This window comes from Lampetra fluviatilis, chromosome 25 (genome assembly GCF_964198595.1).
Source record: "Lampetra fluviatilis chromosome 25, kcLamFluv1.1, whole genome shotgun sequence".
NCBI classification, from domain to species: Eukaryota; Metazoa; Chordata; class Hyperoartia; order Petromyzontiformes; family Petromyzontidae; genus Lampetra; species Lampetra fluviatilis.
This window is the reverse complement of record NC_136299.1, coordinates 2,893,157-2,913,217: the sequence shown is the minus strand read 5'-3', so window position 1 is coordinate 2,913,217 and position 20,061 is coordinate 2,893,157. Positions and strand designations below refer to the sequence as shown.

The window sequence follows — 20,061 nt, the reverse complement described above, 5'->3', positions numbered from 1 at the left end:
TAGCAGTAACACCATAGATGCTATTCGTCGCAGATGGTAATAAAAAATAACTACAGCTTGTTTAGCACCATTCATAAAATTTCCAAGGCGCTTTACATCAATGACTGGGGGGGGGGGGGGGAAGTGGCGACGTTAAAATAGGAAACTAACCTTCTTAATGTTTTTGGATGGTACAGTCCCCTTACCTTTTCCTCTATCTGTCTAGGCTGCATAGTCACTGTCGGCTTGTCGAGTTATGTCTTGTTAATTTTGAACTCTTGTAGACAATGTAATTGCACTTGCAGAGTGCCGTGCGTGAGCTTGCCGTTACTAAGTTTGGGGTGCGTTCTCTCGCTCTTTCTCAATCTGTGCAGTGCTGGCGCCCCGGGCGAACACGTTTGTGCAGGTGCTGCGAAGGCTGCCCATGCTGCACGACGAGGCCTACGCTCAGCAGACTCACCTCTATGACCACTACGGCTCCAGCGAGAACATCCTCGTGCTGCCGTGAGAACTCCACACACGCTCGCAACGGGCGCACACGCAGCGACATGAACACGCAGACGACAACACGCCTCCTTCGTATAACCCACATGCACACACAAGGCTGTGTTCGCCTTTTGGCATACTCTCTGGTCTAGCACTGGTTGAGACTTGGCTCTAAAGAAGGCTGTCTCTGGTGTAGACCAATCTGTTTCAAAGACGATGTATCATATTACCAGAGCATGTTTTTGTTGGCATGATCACCACAAGTATGTGTGGTTAATGCAGACATGATTCCTTGCAAAAGGTTTCAGTTTGGTGTTTGAACACCGTAACGCCTGTTTTATTGCCAGAAAGGGTAAAACCTTCTTATAAAAATATAATTGTTTTAAACATTCCATCGACCAACATGGCCTTCTGCTGCAAATGCATGGTGCAGCATTGGTTCAACACAAGGGAAACTCCTGCGCTTAAACCACCCAGCTTCGCTTATATTCTTTGAAATCTTTGATGCTTAATATTTTTGGATGTACGAAGACTAACGAGCTGAAGTTTTCTACAGACTCGCCTCGCGTGACGGTTCAAGATTGTATTAAAACCGGTCCAGGTCCTGCCCATCGTGGCCTGATTCGTTGTTTTATTAATACTTGATTTTAATAATGAATCCTCGTGCACTTCACCCACACCTTTTTTAAATCTCTAATTATTGCGCCCAGCTTCAAGGGCAAACATCTCGTCCAATCGGAGCGGCTTTTGCTGGTCAGCCTATGACCAATGAGAGGGCGCGTCTATCACCGCTCGTCATGGCGCCGTAGCGGCCGCTGTGACTGCCCCCTCTGCCTTGGCACGAGACCAACAAGTACAACATTAATAATCATTACTACTCTTGCTATTCATAACATAATTACTTTTAATCGTTAAAAATAGCGTTTTCGTTTGCTTAGCAATGCCCCTTCTGACACGCTGAGGGCAGCATGGTTAAATTAAAGTGCTGCCTCTGCACTTTGCATACCCTGTCGCCTATATGCATACCCTGTCGCCCTGCCTATATACACTGCTGTGCGTACACACACATTGTTATAACATTGCAGTCCATGTGTATTATTTTCCGTCGTGCATACTCTCCAGTACCGAACGATCGCAAACACAATTAAGCGCGCTGCACATCTCGCCTTCCCCTGAATGTCATTCCACTCCACCGTCGTATAGCAATGTGCATGCTTGCCAATTGCTAAACTGCTCATAGGCTAGACATCATTGCCATCTCTGCACGCTCACAACATTGGTTCCACTTCGTGCGCAGTCGTCGGCGGTTGGTAAACACGGCCCCGGCCATGGCAATGTGCAATTTCCACTGGTCGAGATGAGCACCGCACAATGCCCATAAGAGCATTAGGGACCTGTCCTTCCACTGCTGGATGACGTCCTCCACACGCGCTATGCTGGTTGCAGAGGCTGTTTGACTATAACTCGCCTGCCCAATGGTCAGAGCAGATTGCTAAAGGTGGGCAGCATAGACGTATAGTACAACTGCATATAAACACAACGTGCCCCCACCAGCCCTGTGACAACCTGCTTGTGCATGGTGGCCACCCCTCCAGCCACTGTCCCCCGCTCAGATCTGCTTTACTTTTGAGGGTCCAAACAGATCGACCACATTCCAAGCAAGTCGGGGTGATTTCTTCAATAGACCTTGGGTTATAGCCTTGCTGTTCTTCAGTTAACATCATGCAGTAGTGAGATCACTACTGTATGACTCCTTGTAAAAAGGTGTCAGTTTTGTTGCCAGATAAAAGGGTAACAATTATCATATTTTTTCTTCTGGCAAATGAGGTTCCAATGGTGTAAATGCTTACCCCGAGCTCTCATACTCTGATGGTGCATTGTCTTTGAGTTGTGTGCCTTTTGGCGTCATCTGGTCCAACATCATGTGAGACTAGGCTCTAAGGAAAGCTGTCTCGGGTGTGGACTAATCAACTTCAAGGACGGTGCATACATTATCAGAGTTATGTTTTTTTTGCATTACGACTGCAGGTAGTGTGGTCTATGCAAACATGACTCCTTGTAAAAAAGGTGTCCGTTTTGTTGCCAGATAAAAGGGTAAAAAAACAATTATCAGAAGTGAGATGTTTACTACCTCGTCTGGTATATAGGAGGGCCTGGGTTCCATCCTAATACGTGTACATATTTCCCATTTGCATGTTCTCTCTCCCCCTGTATATCGCTTTTAAAATTTGCATATGCGTAAACAGAGACTAATGCTACTTCCATTTCTTTACTGAATTTAAACTTTACATAAGCTTACTGTATGCAAATGACCAAATTCTACGTTCAAGTCTTTACCAAGTTCACCACCGGTGGGACTAAAACGTAAAAATGTTACAATGCCTCACCGTCAGAGGTGGGACAAAGTCATTGTTATGCAAGTCCAAGTCGAGTCGCAAGTCATCAAATTCATGACTCGAGTCTGACTCGAGTCCAAGTCACATGACTCGAGTCCACACCTCTGCTCACCGTACATATACAACACGTTTTAACAATAATGCTACAACTTACTCCACTCTCCCCTTCTGCATTGCCAATTTAAAATAAAAATTTCCTGCTATGACCGTTGCCAATCAATTATTTTCCTTTCATATTCAGTAGCTGTCGAAAATAGCATTTTAGACTATATAAAAAAAGTGGTTAAACAAGTTTTTCAATGCACATACTTTTATTTGCACTCAAATAGAAAATAAATTCCTTTAACCCCAGAATTAATCAAGTGATGTGCTCAATTGTGGGTGGCTTGCATAAAGAAAATTAAACATCACAAAAGGAAGCCACCCATATTTATTTAGCACATCAAATGTTATTATAATATGGGGTGAAAGGAATTTATTTTCTACTTGTGAGTGCAAACAGCCAATCGGTAAAATAAATATGTCACGTTGGCAAAAGACAAATAGTTCACTACTTTAGCCCACCGGTGTGATGAAGAGTGAACCCACAACATTTACAATTTGAGTACGACTTTTTGCTGGAAATTACATCCAGCATCTTCGAGCGATTTACCAGAATAGTGAAGCCATCCACCTGCTTCCGGTTTTAAATAGTGCATTATGACGTCATCATTGTACCCCCATCAGCTTTCGAGATCACAGGCAGAGGTGTGGGTGGGGTGTATGCAATTATGTAATAGATCAGTAATCAGCCACTTGTGACTCACCTTGTAAGGAATTAAAATGCGCTTATTACTTGATACGCTTCCAGGCTGCGCGAAGTCTATAGCTATCACAGCGATTGAAATTATTTGAATTCATCTCAATTTAAATTGATTCTCTAACTAGTCTTGGCCAGTAATAATTAGTTCTGCATAACACTTCAACGTTATCAAAATCAATTGAATGCCCTTGTTGGCAAGCATGATCTTCCACTGCTGACAGCTGTGTTTGGGATAATTTAATGTGTTCTTTTAGTCTTGCGCTAATGTTACGTCCCGTCTGTCAAATATAACACTTACCGCATAAGCAATTGATCTGATAAACACCTTCTGCCACTATGGCATCCTGCTGAGTGCGATTGATTTCCGATTTGTTTTAGGTCCATGGACTGAGAACTGGCTTCGAGTAACGGAATTCTGTCCCTGTTGAAAGTTCCAGCGTACTTGGAAGCGAAATGTCAGGCATCGTGTCCGAGAACACACGGTGCAACCCGAAAAAACACATTGGGGAGAGCCAAGTTGTTTATTTTACCCATTACCCCCCCTCCCCCCTCATGCTAATTGGAATAGTGGCATTGTGGATGTTTGGTTGCTTTGCTGCTGTGAACACGGGGGCATTCTCTCCTCCACTGGAGTGATGCCAAGGGGAAGGCACGTCAGTCTGCACATGATTGGTCTTCATACAAAGCCAGGCTTAGTTGTGGCCCCTTAAAACCTCTTGTCTCTGTGTATGTATAACAAGAGATCCATTTACAAAGGGGCTTCTTTTCCCTTGAGCGGTTTGTTTCAAATTGCTTTGGTGCCACATTCCACGGCGTAGCAGGGAATTGGGGTATTGATTAAGCATGTGTTTTGCATGATAAATACGTGCCGGTAGTCGCCGGCAGTTCCCGGGTTGTTGCCGTGCTCTGGGGTTGCCAAGCTTTGCTTAACGAGCGCGCGGTGCGATGGCGCGCACGCCCAGGGCTGTGTTCCAGGAAGCCCGTCCTCTCCCGTCCCTGCCACTGCTGCAACCTGGCCGTGTTAAGTTTATCAGAATATTTGATACTGGAGGAATCGGATGCGCTATAAAGCTTTGTTTGTCATGGATAGGGGCGGGTAATAACGTTACAAACAATACAAAAACACGATGGTAGTGCAAAGTTCAAGAAGGGTAAGCCTATCGCCCAAAAACATACAAAGTAAAACTAAGCCATTCCCATCGGGCAAAGTTCACTGAGGTATGAACTTATTTTTCAGAAGCGACCTGGCCACAAATGATAGCTCGACAAAGTGGCTTATCATTTGGACATTTAAAGCATTGCCAAAAAAAGTGCGGTTACGAATCTAATTGAGATGGTAGCTGATACCCGCTTACCGATTGCGCCGATTTCAGAGCTGGAATCACGAATCTATAAGGAGGTAACTCCATTTGTATTTGCTGATTGACTATTGCAAAGCCTCGTTCTTTTGGGGGGGTCCAGAGTAAGGTCCTGGTCAGGTTGCAGACTGCAGAATGCGGCAGCCAGGGTGCTTGCGCCACGTCCCTTCGCAGCGAGAACTCCATTGCTCCTGTCCTCACTTCATCGCATTGCAATTTAAGATAACGTTGCTCGCATGTAAGGCCTTGGTGAGGGCTTGCCTCCAATCTTCATTTGAAGCTTTCGTGACTGCAGGAATCCATACTCTTTGCTTATTTCGGTAAAGTCACGTAGGTAGAAAAAATTATAGATCACGACGTTTCGATCGCAACACAAGCGCCTGTGTTAAGATCGATTTTATTTCTAACTACGTGACTTTACCGAAAGAACCAAAGAGAGTGGCTTTCCTCCACTTTACATTCGGAAGCTAATTCGAACTCGTCCTTTGGCGCATGGTCTTTAACAGAGACCTGTTGATGTGATGCCCCTTTTATGCACATGCCTTCCTATCTCCGTGACGTTCTTGAGAGTGATCTGACGCTTCCTGTTGCGGCCCCCCAGCTGTGCGACTCCCTTTACCTGTGGCAATTGGGTTGTCGCCAACAGTGCTGACGTCCTTTTAATCCTCTCTGTTTAAAAAAAAAATATATATATATTTGCCCTCATTTAATGTTGGTCCTCCTTTGGCCTTTATTCTGCCACCCGATGCTTTATTTATTGATGCCTCATTTTCATTCACGTTGCCTTGAGCCTTTTTGTGAAACACTCATTTATTGGTGCAGATTATTAGGATTACATTATTATTCAACACTTATATTATCCATAAGAGGGGTTTTTTTGGTTCGATCTCGTAAATATAAATGTGTCGTTAAACCCGACACAGCCAATTAGTGAAGTTTGTCATGTTAACAAAACATGGCAATTGGCTACTAGTTCAGCACACCAGTGTTTGGAGCGTAAAACCCACCGCATTTAAAATGCATTAAAAACTTTACTAATTTGCTGCGTCGGGTGGTGGCGGGCTTAACGACACATTTATATTTACGCGCGCTAACTGAACTTTTCTGGAAACCTTATTTTTCATGCAGCGGTGTTTACAATAACAGTATTGTTACTTTTGAGTCGAGTGCCTCCGTTGAACGCCTGTCATTGGGCCGCATTTAATTGGGCTGCACAAGCGGAGCCAACCGATTCAAAATGGGCATGGTGGTTGGGGGGTGTCTGCTGCTGCTAGCTTTTCATCTGCCCTCTCTCCGTCGTTCTTGCTTTCTGTGGCACAGGCTGTCCAAGCACCACAAGCGAATCGTTTACACGGTGCTGGAGTACAGCCCGCTGCTGGATTCGTGCAACATCACCACAGATGACTGGGCCGTCATCGCCAAGGACATCGAGGTACGTCGCCAGGCCCGCACTCGCGAGGGGCGAACGGTCCATGGGGCAAATGCCCGGTGGGCCGGTCCATTCTGAGGGCCGGTGGGCCGGTCTGTCGGGGGAAATAGCAAATGTGATCGGAATAATTTTTATATTTTTTATTTAAATATGTTGTTACCTCAAATGTGTGTGTGCTTCATTGCTGATTTATGCTCTCAATTGGCATTAAGTCCCCATATTTGGCAGTCCCAAAGATTCTTCCTCACCGGCCCATTTGTTCTTTGGACCTAGCCCAAATGGACCAATGACATCGCACAGCAAAATCACACTAGTACGTCACATGGTAAATCAAGCTACTCGTATACAATTTGTCTTGCACAACCCCTTTTAACAAAAAAGTATATTGGCCATAGCCCGAATTTTGGCCAGTGTGTTCACAAATGCCTAAGCCGATGTTTAGTCCCAGTCTGTCACTGCACGCCGTTCCTCCGCTGTGGCCTCGCGCGGTGCGATATTGTCACGCGTCGGGCCGACTGCGATTGCAACGGTCCCCCAGGGCAAGCAAGATTATAGGGGCCAGAAAAGTGGCACAAAGGCCCCCCCCCCCCATGTGAGGGGCTATGTGGGCCCGTGTGGCATTATACAGGGACCTTAAAGTATTTGGAGTGGCACAGAATCGCTTGTGCAGTGTAACCCTGCAATGCTAATTGATGGAAATTTGCATTGCAGACAATACATGGTTTTCTGTAGTAGCAATTGCAGTTATTTTAAGCATAAATGCTCGTTTGTCCTGTTTTACCTCCATTCCAATAGACTAATAACCCCGATATCAAATGCATTCCTAACTTTTACCCCCCCCCCCCCCGCCAATTTTATTCTGTGCTGTGGGGTGTCATTTCGTGAAATGAATTACATATTCGGAAATCTCTCTGAGCAGCATTTCGCCCCATACAGACATCGGTCTGCAGAAGGAGACGTCGCAGAACTGCTTGTGAAATCCTCTTTCAAGTGACCTGTTTTATATCTACACGGGGGGGTGGAATTTTTCCCAACCACCCTGGGACAGGGAGAGACGTTTGTTGCGTTTGCCAGCCGGGCTGATATTTGTTATTATAATCAGAGATGTATTTTAGCAAGTTTATTATGATTGTTATGTGCAGTCATTCGTGTCTCCAGATGAGACGATACATTCTCTGCACTGGAATTTTGCTTAATCGTGTGCAAGTTTGTTTTTTTTGTCCACGGTTGCTGAGTAAAGGCTCAGTGCTCCAATACAATAAGAGACCAGAAACAACCAGCACGAATAATTCTAGATTTGAAGCACGAATAACTTTGTATAGACAAGAGCTCGTACGTTTCTTGTTTGAACATATTTTAATATTAGAAGTATTTGTGAAAAGTGATTATGGAAGGGAATTCCAAAGTCAAGCAAGTGTGAAGGAAGATGGCAGGAGTTGATTTTAGATTCCACTGATGGGTGAGAATACATTATTTAAACCTGTCCTTGTGTGTGCCAGTGCGTTTTGCGGGGAGCGGTCGTGCAACGATTGGTTACCGCTCTGCTATGACCCTGGCGACCTGGGTTAAGATTCCTGCTCACGGCCAACACCAGTTAATATTTATCTGAACGGGTCCTGGGCCTCCCCTAGATCGACTCAACCTCAAAGTCATCCCAACTGTCTATTTAAGGCTGTATGGGGGAATCTTAACCTTTGTGCGTTTTGTCCCCATGCAGAAACACTACAAGGCCTACGATGGCTTCGTTGTTCTGCACGGCACCGACACGATGGCATACACGGCCTCGGCCCTCTCCTTCATGTGCGAACATCTGGGCAAGACCATCATCCTCACCGGTTCGCAGGTGGCCACTCACAGACGCGACGGCCCCTGCCGTCTGGCTGCTGCTGTTCCCTGCCACTTTCGGGGGCAGCTGCTATCAACTTTTGAAATCCTTTCCTTGTTGCGGTGGCCAAATGTTAACTTCCTCGCCTGCTCGTGGGTTCGATCTGGACCCTGGCGCCTGCTGCTGTATATTTGGAGTTGGCGTGGATTTTTCTCTCGGGTCCTCATGCATCAATAGGGAAAATATTTAATAAGTGACATTTCGGGCATTTACCCTTCTTCACATGGCCACTTATTTACGAATGGATTTTTTTTTTGTTAATTGTGTTTGTACTCGACTGCCAACACGGCAACATCGCCACGTAATTTGTGAAAAAGTGAGGTACTCGTGGAAAGACGTTCAACACGTGATTCGGCATGCAAGATAAATATAATGATCTGGAGATGATTACAGTTTAATCTGGAAATGCAGGGAACAGAGCTCTATTTCCGGCTTAACACTGTGCGTCATCGCTGCTGTTTATGAAACCGATTGGATTAAATCCCTGGCTCATCATTGTCACCATTTAACAAGTCAAACTGGTATAGCCTGTCTGTCCGTCTGTAAACTGTGATTAAACGTCACCTGATATTTTCCATATTAACATTACTCACGCACAAGGGAGAGTTGTGGGTCATACTGCCTGGGGGAAGTAGGAGTAGCGGCTAGTGTTGTCCTATGCTACGGACCCGTCTGCCCGAGTTTGATTCCAAGCCACGGTCAACATTGCAATAATTATCACGTTATTGCATGAGTGTACGCCACGTGACAATTTTACTTGGCTGCTTCGCGTGGTGGCGCGTTTTGCAACGGACGTTTGACCAGGTCGTCACTACTTGGCCTGACCGCAAACAAAAAAATCAATTAATCTTAAGTTTTAATGTTTCGGTTTAAATTAACGATGGCTCAGTCCTCTCCTTGCACGCAGGTGCCCATATTTGAGATGCGGAGCGATGGCAGAGACAACCTCCTGGGAGCGCTGCTCTTCGCGGGACACTTCGTCATCCCAGAGGTGAGGCCGCCACCCCCCCCCCCCCCCCCCCCGCTTGTTCCGGATGTCGGGAGAGCGTCTTCGTGGTGCCAACTCTCTCATTTATCCTGCGGATATGTGGATATCTTTTGAGCCTGGTGTCAGGTGCGCGTGGTGAGTGGTTAGTGTAGCGGTTAGCGCACTTGTCTGGAGCAGAGATGAGAAATAAGGGCCATTCCTTTTTTAATGTTACGGTGCAAACTATCCCAACGGAACATCGTTAATCAATTGCCTGCGATTGGCGTTCCCGCAGGTTGGGCTGTACTTCCATCACAAGCTGTACCGCGGCTGCCGTGTCACGAAGGTGGACGCGGGAAGTTTCAAGGCTTTCCAGTCGCCCAACATGCCGCCGCTTGGTAACGCGCAAGTCGACATGAAAGGTATCCACTCCTCGGGGGGGAAAAGCCCTGGGCACTTGCTCCGTGTTCTGTTGGTAAAGGTCACCGGTGTATATGATGCGTGGGTAGGTCTTCTAGAAGGTGATTAATAATTTACTATTGGTGAAGCCGGTCCGCCATGCCCCCTGCTCCCGTTGTGAAACCTTGCGAGGGGTGGGGACAGGTCGGCTAAACGGACAACAATAAAAAAAAGTTAGCAGACCATGAGTAGTGACTCTGCATTTGTGTCATGTCCTCCTGAGAAGTGGGTGACCCCCCCCCCCTCCACAACGGCTGAGCTGCACCCAGAGGGTTTGTGAAACGGCAAAACTTTTATTTCAAAAGTCTTCTTCAGAAGGGCAGTGACGTATCTGCAGTAGCGATCAGGGACACACCCTCCGTGTCACAACACCGCAGCTGTGAACCCCTTGGCACCAAGTCCGCCCAAATCTAAATTATGGGGGGCGTACCTCGTACTCTGCCGTGCACGTGGGGGACTTGGTCCAATCCCTGATCACCGTCGCATTCGCTTAGAACAGTAATAATAAACCAAATCTGTTCACCCGTAGCTATGCAAAATGGTTTCTTATGTTCCGGTATGCTTCAGGGGTGCACATTTAACACGTGTGATTTTTAATCACGGGTGTACTCGCACCGGCTACATTGGGTTCGGCCTCATGGCAAGGATCTTGCTAAATTAAATAGTCGCAGGTGTATGACCGTTTTTAAGGACGCGCCTGTTATTGTTGTAAGTTGGAGTGCAATTGTGAATTTGGTTGTGAGAATTGTTCTTCCAACTTAGCGGTAAGCAGAAATTCTAATATTCAGCACGTTAAACGCACGTGCACATGGCAATTACATTTATTGTGGCTGTGCTGGTTGATGGAGGGCTTCGCAATTTAACTTGGGCACATCATTACTACGAGGCATAACCAAAAAATCAACTTTGAATGATCAAATATGCCTAACCAAAAAATCTACTTTGAATGATCAAATATGCCTTTTGCTGTCCTCTTCTGAATGGAGATGAAGTGCTTTGGACTTGCACCGTAATTCATGCAAATGGAACACATTTCTAGTGTCCTTGGGAGTTTCCTCACGTTATTTTTGTTTCCGCAAGCTCTGTGGCAGCTTTAGTTTCTTCTGCCAGTCTGTTAACAAGCTCCCCTTATAAATACACAGTAATAATTATTATAAATAAAAACACTTGAAGCCAATAAATACAACCTGAAACAACACTCGAGTAGAACGTGTATGTAGTGTGCATTCGTAGCATGCCATGTGTTTTATGCATGGCATGCCTGTGTGTAAATAGGTTTAACTCGGTTTGAGAAATTTGGGTAGTGTTATCTTATGGGGTGGTTTAATTGCCGTGTGTGAGCATTTTGAAGCAGATACCACGAATGTGTTTTGTCTTCGATTTTATATTGCACGCACACATTTATACTGTACAGTTCTCCGAAACCGCTTGGTTTTCTGTTGCACTAAGGATATATTTTTAAATAATCACTGGCCATAACCCAAACTCTCATGAATGCATTCCTTAACCTCCCATTGGTTTATATTGCATGAGCTACCAATTGTCTGACGTTTAATAACAACCTCGTGCTATCCAAATAAAACTCTCCTTCCCCACACTGTCAGGCACTGACAAACGTTGTGTATTTCTAATATATGTATATACATTGAACTTCTTTTGCACCCTACATAACCAAACCGTGCTAATTGTAGGTGCGGGAATGGCTAATGCCAATTGGATGGCCACCTGCAAAGCAATATTTTGGTTGTACCCACTTTACTTAGTTTTCCTTACCAGAAGTGTTTTTTTTGAGAAAAAATCAAACCAGGGGAAGTTTCTTCAAGCGTTACGGTCAGACGGGGTTGGATGGGGCAATACGTGGGGTGAAGCGGAACGGAGTAACTGGGGTCCCACATGGGTTGAGGGGGTGGAATGATAACAGTGGGAGAGGCATAGTGGAGGGAAGAGCAACCCTTTGGAGTGTTGGTGATGGGAGGCAAATGAGGGTCTGGTTGAGGTTGGGTGACTCGTGGGTGGCAGCGTGTTCATGTATGCTGAGGCGGAGGTTTTTCTTTTTTAAGAACGTGTTCATTTCGGAAAGGGTTTATTTTAAAATGTTTCACACTAGAGCTGTAACAATGTCGGCAGCGTGCCGTATTTTTGGTTCAAATTCTACTGTCAGGAGTCCTCGTCAACGGCCATGCTCTATCCACTGCTGGATGAAGGGCTCCCCAATCCTGTGCCAATAGAAGCGTGCGTCAGTTGTTGGAGGTCAAGTGAAAGATTCTGACCGAAAATCAACCTGTTGTTAGGAAAACTCTCCTCTAGCAAAGCGTTCAGGAAACATGCTGCTGTGGTGTCGGGAGCAGTAGGACGGGCTCAGTGTTGGTGTGCTCGATAGAATGATCCAGAACCTCATAATTCGGACTCATGATCCTGCCCATACCTGAGCATGGAGTGCATTTGCTTGTTCGGCTCTTCTGCGCATTCGTCATTGCTGCTGTGCTTGGACGACGTGACAACAGAATGATCCGCGCCACGTGGATCGTGGCATTTGTGCACCGTGGGACGGAGTTGCCAAAAATAAATCAATTACGATTTTGACTTCTGTTTATTCGGGACCCCGGGGTCCGGCCATAAGGTTTACTTGCACCAACAGTCTAAGGCTACACTGTGGATCTTTGTGTTTGTGCGTGCGTGTGCTTGCAGTCACCTGGGAGGAGGTGTGGAGATCCAACACGACGCGCCCGTTCCGCGTGCACACGAACATGAACCGTAACGTGGGCCTCCTGCGGCTCTTCCCCGGCATCACAGCCGCCACGGTGCGTTCTGCAGGACCTCGACTGCGTGCCACTGCTGTGCAGTGCGCCAATGATGCCGACTGCGAGAGCGAGGCTTCTAAATTGACAACTAATTTTTAACAACAAATTTCTGGGTTTAGTTTGTCTTTCCAAAGCACCTGCAATTGGCATGGTTGGCGATGTACGGTATGAAAGAAGTTCAACTATTATATACGGACAGGGTTGCCATTTTCCACTGCAGACCAAACCCGGACATGTTTCTCGGTGAGCCTGGGTCTATCGTCAAACCTGTGCAGAATCCTGCGATGATGATTAACTCCACCATTACTAGTTCTCGGTACAAAATCAATTCCTGCCACCAAAAACCCGATGCCAATTTCCCAGACTGCCCGAGGTTTGATAGGTGGCAACTCGAGACAGAACGGTAGCTCACAACTCAATACTTATTGGAGATTGAGCTATTTGAACAACAATTGTTTTTTTTTTACATTTTTGTCTGATTAGGTAACAATACATGATTCTAAATGGGCCGGTATTATGGCAATACAGAGCTGTTGCCAACTGCACTTTGGCTTGGCACACAGCAGCGTGTCATCAAAGCCAAGATTAACGGATAGTGGCTGTGCTGGGAGCCGAGGCTTGTGGGATGAGAGAGACCTCTTCCTTGCGGGCAAATTACATCACTACTGTTGGCTACATACAGTGCGAAAGAAGTTCTACATACGTACAGGAGGGCTGGTATGCGTCCAGCCACAAATGTTTTCCTTTTCATGCGGCAGTTGAAAAATCAACCGACGATTCGTTACGCAACTCTAAGTCTGGTAATCAAATAGCATCAGGAGTTTCTTGATGTATAATAATGCAAAGCGTCCGTGCCCCCACCCCCCCACCTCGTGTAAGCGTATAACAGGCAGTGCTTGATTACGTGATGTGTGAATGTGGTTATCTGAACCGCATTTTACCCCGGGGGACTCTCTAAATTTCTAGCATCTGTCAAGGAGATAGCCGCAGCTGTTGTGCGGTGATCAAAACGCGAATTAAGTGCTGCCCTTTGTGCAGAAGAAAGCAATCGCTACGAATCCCGTTGATGGCATTTTGTTTTTATATTAAAATGCAATTGGCACTCGCTTGGACGGAATCGTTGGTTACAGCCGCGGAAAAACTAAAATCTGATCGAGGACCCCGACCTGTGGAGGAAGCGGGCTGCTTCTCTCCCTCTCTGACAGCTACAGACCTCGACCTCGCTGAACCGCGCTCAAACGCAGCGTGGGAGATGCGCGTCCACCTTCCGCAAATGGAAGAACAAATAGTCGCCAAAACAACTGCGACCCGCAGTGAAGTCCAAACGAATCGCCACCATCTTTGCAACAGCCTTGTCACTGCGATTCGCACCGGCGCCTGCCACTGCCTCCTTGGATTGGTTGAAACAAAAACATTGGCGTTCACCTTTAACGCTGTTTCATGACCGTTGCTCTTCCCTCCTGCTGTTGTACAAAAGCGGTAGAGCGCGGGAAAGTAAAATGCGACTGTCTGTGTGCTCGTGCGCCAGGTGCGAGCCTTCCTACAGTCGCCCATGGAGGGCGTGGTACTGGAGTCGTACGGTACGGGCAACGCGCCCGACAACCGCCCCGACCTGCTCGACGAGCTGCGCAGCGCGACGGCACGCGGGGTCCTCATCGTCAACTGCACGCAGTGCCTGCGCGGCTCTGTGTGCGAGACCTACGCCACCGGCAAGGTGGTGCCCCCCCCTCCTTCTCCGCCGCATCATCACGCTCGTCGCACGTGCGAGTGTGCGTTATATAATGTGTGCGGGCGGCGGCTAGCAGGCTGTGCTGCGGTTGAACTTCTTTCGCACCATACGTAGCCAACCGTGCTAGTCGCAGGTGCGAATCCAGAGACCGTAGTTCGATTTTTGCTCGCGGCCGATTATCTGAACCAGTCCTGCGGCTCCCCTATATCGACTCTGCCTTAAATGAGTACCTGGCGCGGTGTGTAAACATGGGTCACGAGGGAGGGATTCTTTGGTTCTTTTCGGTTAAGTCACGTCTAAAAATAAAATAATAAATTAAAATAACATTACGACGTTTCGATTGCAACACAAGCAATCATCATCAGGCATAAAAGAAATGGCAACAAAAATCTAACTAGAAAACTATAGACAGACATACAAGCAGACAGACATCACAACGGCACACAGAGAGAGGACACAAATCGGCACAAAGAGAGGGGTCGTTTCTGTGACGGTCCCTTAAATATAGAGGGGGGCGGGGACGGAGAGAGGGAGGGGGCAGAGAGAATTAGCATATCAATGAGTGTACGGCAACGTACTGCTGTTGCAAGTAAGATGACAATGTGGAACGGGCACGCAAGCTTGAAAATTAGGAGACAGGCACACGAAAATTAAATAACCTAGCAAAATATCGAAATGTGATGTAATACAACACAGAGAGTCGGTTAACACACAATTAACGCATAGCCTGGTTGATTACGTGTTTCAAAATTTGCTAAGTTAGAATTTTAAGTGTGAAAATTCCAAAGAGAGGACACAGGCAGAGAGAACAAATAGCCAGAAAGAAAAAGGATAAGCTTAAAACTTCCCCGTAGAAGTGGTTCAATGTTAATTTAGGAGCTTTCGTGACTGCAGGAATTATAAATACCCCTCTCTTTGTGCCGATTTGTGTCCTCTCTCTGTGTGCCGTTGTGATGTCTGTCTGCTTGTATGTCTGTCTATAGTTTTCTAGTTAGATTTTTGTTGCTTTTTCTTTTATGCCTGATGATGATTGCTTGTGTTGCAATCGAAACGTCGTAATATGTTATTTTAATTTATTATTTTATTTTTAGACGTGACTTAACCGAAAAGAACCAAAGAATAATTCCTGCAGTCACGAAAGCTCTTAAATTAAGAACGAGGGAGGGAATTGTGGCCGGGCGTTGTACTGGCCCACCCATCCCCTCGTGCCGTACCAGTCCTCGTAGGTGCTTGCTATAACAACAGCACTTGCCCCAAAAGTCGTCTTCAGGATACAGGGGGGGCGGTGTGTGTGCCGTGGGTGACGATCTTCTGCCACTCGCCTCATTGACGTTGCGACCCAGGTGCTGAATGACAACGGCGTCATTCCTGGAGGAGACATGACCCCCGAGGCTGCCCTGGCCAAGCTCTCCTACATCCTGGGGAAGGAGAAGCTGAGCTTGAAGGAGCGGCGCGAGGTGGGTGCCCTCCACCCCCCCCCCCCCCCCCCACGTTGCTTGCTTCCCACAGCGATTCCGGACAGCCAATGCAGAGCAATTTTATTAGAGATGCAGCTTCTAAGTGACGAGGCCATTCACTTGCTTTGTCTGAGATTTAGTGTGTGTGTAACCTGGCGACCCGGGTTCAAATCCTGCGCTCACGGTCAACGCCAGTGACAAGTAGCTAATCTGATCCTGGGCCTCCCCTAGGTCGACTCTGCTTCAAACGAGTACCGGGTCTGATGTATAAACATCGCCACTGGGGAAACAAAGGCGGCCGGGCGTGGTGCTGGCCATCCACCTCTTGTGCGGTTCTTGCCTTCCATAGGTGCTCGGTAACAGCACTTTCCCCAACATTCTGCGAAGGCTATACAGGAGGGGGGGGTCTTTGTCTTTGTATGCATGTTGAACGTCTTTAGCACCGTACGTAGCCAACCATGCTAATCGTACGTGCCTGGGAAGGATAACAAACACAAAAAGCAGTTCTAAAGGAATCGGGTTTAAATCTATATTTAAAAGTGGCTTCATAGTATCGAAAATAAGTGTTCCATATGGCTGCAGAAGCACATCTGAAAGCGTGCGATGTAGTGACGGTCTTTGTTTGACGCCTAGCCAAAAGCCGCTGTGAGGATGACCGGATTTCGCGTGATTGTTTATGGTCCTTGACGAGATCGGCAAGATATTGTGAATTGCAGAACATTATGATCGTACTTGTATCTGGTGCAACCCCACTGACCTGTTGTGTTTACATTTTGTGAGTCGTCATGGCTGCAAGGGAACACGTGACGTGAACTGTTCACCGTTCCGAAAGTTTATGTAACATTTTGTAACTTTCACAAGTCCCGCAGTGCTACGCGGTGGGCACCAGAGGGCAGTGCAGAAAATCCTCTTTGTATCGCACTTCTATGCTCCTCCACTTTCACGAAGATGCACTGCCCCAGTACATAATAATTGGTGTATTACCCTTTTATCTGGCAAACAAAACTGACACCTTTTTTACAAAGAGTCATGTTTGCAAACATGACTCTTTGTAAAAAAAGGTGTCCGTTTTGTTGTCAGATAAAAAAAAGGGTAAAAAAACTTTTATATTTTGCTACTGGCAAAGGAGGTTCCAATGGTGTAAATGCTTACCCCGAGCTCTCATACTCTGATGATGCATTGTCTTTGAGTTGTGCACCTTTTGGCGTCATCTGGTCCAAGACCATGTGAGACTGGGCTCTACGGAAAGCTGTCTCGGGTGTGGACCAATCAATTTCAAGGACAGTGCATACATTATTAGAGTTGTGTTTTTTGTTTGCATTCCAACTGCAGGTATTGCGGTCAATGCAAACATGACTCCTTGTATAAAAAAATGGTGTCAGTTTTGTTGCCAGATAAAAGGGTAATACACCAATTATCATATTTTGCTACTGGCAAAGGAAGTATGGTCAAATAGAGGCCGCACGACCCATAAGGTATTCGCGACAATGCTGTGCGTGACTCTGCAAGTACGCAAACCCATGCCTGGAATCTTTTTCCCTGGGTGCGGTGCAGATGCTGTCGGACAACCTGCGCGGCGAGATGACGGCCCTCCGCCAGGGTCCCACCATCTCGCTGCGCGACAGCAAGTTCATTCAGTTTGTGGCGCGGGCTCTGAGCGTCAGCAGCAAGGAGGCAAGTTTCAACCGGGGCGGGGGGGGGGTGCAGAAGGAAAGTTGCACACGGCGACGAGTGAAGCGAGCGAGCGGCAACGCGGGTCGGAGGCTGGGGTGTCGTCGGGGGAGATGTTTAGAATCAACATTGCGGTTTGGAGTATTTGGCTGCTAGAAATTTCCATGTGGTGATGAGCCACTTCATTGAGCCGTCCTTTGCGTGGCCAGGTCGTTTGTGAAAAAGAGCCACGCAGCTTGGTGACCGGTTACCTTGTGAAATAAACAAAATTGTTGGGCTACGTTTGTGGCTTTGCAACCTCCAGGCAATTCACCGCCACAGCCTCTCGTGTGCATCCTCATCGTGTACATCTTACAGACCCGATCAGCTGTCCATGTACCCCCTTACGAACATGTACTCTACTTGCTTAAATAATGTGGTGTTAATTTTTATTACGTGTGTGTGCTTAATTTTTTACGCGTAACATTTAATGTTAAAGATGATACTGCAATGTGTAACACGATTTAGTTGTAACCCTGCTTTATTTGCCTGATAACAATAGATTTTTATTCACAAATTAACCAAGGGTTTCTTTGTGACCCTGGTTGATGAAACTCCACGTGACCACCACCCCGCTAGACCCACTCGGACCTATTTGATTAATTTGCCAGGTAAGGCCCACTGAACTATATAGCTATTTCAGAAGCGACCTGGCCACAAATTATAGCTCAACGAAGTGGGTTATCATGTGGAAATGTATAGCAGCCAAATGCTCTAAACACACGTTTTTAAATGTGGAGGGGAAAAACTGGAGGACCCAGAGGAAACATCCATGCAACCACGGGGAGAGAGACATACAAACTCCGAATATACAGGTGCCAGGGTTGGGATCTGAACCCACGACCTGTATACCAGGCGAGGTAGTTAACATATCGCCACTGTGGGTACCCATGGAAGTCTGATTGCCACAGGTTAAGACCCAGAGGCGGTGACATGGCCTAGCACTACCGCATTTGCAGGTTGTGGAGGTTAACAGTGCTAATCCAGCAGGCTGCCCTCATTATCACTGCGGTGGTGTGGCGTTACCCATCATATACTACGCGCCGTCTGCTTCACTCGGTTGACGTAATAAAATATCCAGTGCGGGAGCCACGGCCCAAATTTGGAAAATTCCCCAAAATACTCAGTAAATTTACTCTGCTGTGATTTGCACACGGCAGCCGTCATCGCCCTCTACCGACTGACACGACTAACCGCCCACTTGTAGGACCACAGTCCTGAGTCTCCTTTGTGTGCCACACACTGACACAGCAGCCACATTTGTGTTGAGATGGAGATGTTTGAGTTGCTTATCACGTGTAAAGACGCCCCGAGATGCCCTGACCCATAGAGGGTGCAAACATCAAAACCCTAGCAATAACGCTGGTCAACACACTTTTTCTGGCATAAGGTATTCCAACGGTTTTAAGGTAATTTTGGGGTGCTGATTCCAAATCTGGCATCAGTTTTTGTCTATCACATCAGGTTTTTGAGATCAAATATTGCATTTTCAATAAAAACTACAGAAGAAAAATATTAAATAAATGTGGATATCTACATAAAATTATATTATAAACACACTATCCTAAAAATACAGCGCCATATTTTAACACTAAAGCAGTCACTGACTCGCAACAACTTGCGATCAGTGACAGAGTTAATTTCGGGTAAAATCAATGAAAATGGGGTATGCCGATAGCATAATAATGAGATGTGATAGAGCAAATCTGAAATCAGATTTGGAATCGGCACCCTGAAATTAGTCAAACAGCTGATAAAGTCCAGGCCAGAAAAACGTTTTTTTTGTTGACCAGTGTAATTGTCGTTGTTTATTATTCACCACTGGCGTTCGTCACGTTTGCGTCGACTCTGGGCGCAGGAGCTGGAGGCTGTGCGGGATGCCATCGCGCCCATCCTGGCCTGCGCTGCGGCCAAAGCGGGAGACATCCACACAATGGAGGCCCTTCATGAGCTGGTACGCGGAGATTGTTTGGACACGCTATTTCCATCGTGGGGTGGGGGGGGGAAAGTGGCTTGCAAGCGCTCGTGAGTCACGTGACGTGAATTCTGCCCCCTCCCGGAGTGAGTAAATGACCGGGGTGGGTGTGAGCGTCTTCCTGGCAGGCTTTGTGTATTATTCGGGCAGTCGTGCAGTATTAACAGCGTTGTAATATGTAACAAGAAGGGAAGTGAACTGGGATCCATGACAGACATTCTCAGCGGCAGAGTAGAGTTCTCTCGATGTTGGCTACGTACGGTGCGAAATAATTTCTCCATACACAACATTAGTCTTGATCTTCCACGAAGCTCATGGTCCACCCAAACTATAAACGACATCGGCAGATACCTGTTACAAAAATTTAAAATTTTAAAACTCTCCAGTCGTGTGCGAATGTCGTCATTCCGACGACCATGTAACCACGCAATGCCCCGATCCACAAATACGAAGGAAACACCGCTGCTCACGACGCGGTTGTTTGGCTTGACCGCCTGAATGTGAAATTGTAGTTGCCCTGCATCTACATCGGCCATATGAAAGAAGAAGAGTGTTAACGTTTTCGTCTGAGGTCCGCAAAATATTGCAGGCGCATTGCACGCGTTGAGGGTTCGGCTGCGATTATCGG

At 46.7% G+C, this 20,061-nt stretch overlaps 1 protein-coding gene across 2 annotated transcripts in view; it reads left to right on the top strand.

The window, feature by feature from the left end:
* The window catches only part of ASPG (asparaginase), a 40,983-nt gene that overhangs the window by 11,051 nt on the left and 9,871 nt on the right, over positions 1 to 20,061 (top strand). The window contains exons 2-11 of one of the 2 annotated variants that reach the window (XM_078868028.1): positions 354 to 483; positions 6,342 to 6,453; positions 8,168 to 8,293; positions 9,243 to 9,326; positions 9,598 to 9,724; positions 12,450 to 12,562; positions 14,091 to 14,276; positions 15,635 to 15,748; positions 17,303 to 17,422; positions 19,317 to 19,412. In XM_078868028.1, the coding sequence (XP_078724154.1) occupies positions 354 to 483; positions 6,342 to 6,453; positions 8,168 to 8,293; positions 9,243 to 9,326; positions 9,598 to 9,724; positions 12,450 to 12,562; positions 14,091 to 14,276; positions 15,635 to 15,748; positions 17,303 to 17,422; positions 19,317 to 19,412 (1,208 nt within the window). Of the gene's footprint in view, positions 1 to 353; positions 484 to 6,341; positions 6,454 to 8,167; positions 8,294 to 9,224; positions 9,327 to 9,597; positions 9,725 to 12,449; positions 12,563 to 14,090; positions 14,277 to 15,634; positions 15,749 to 17,302; positions 17,423 to 19,316; positions 19,413 to 20,061 lie in introns of both variants that reach the window. The other variant, XM_078868027.1, reaches the window with a different exon arrangement.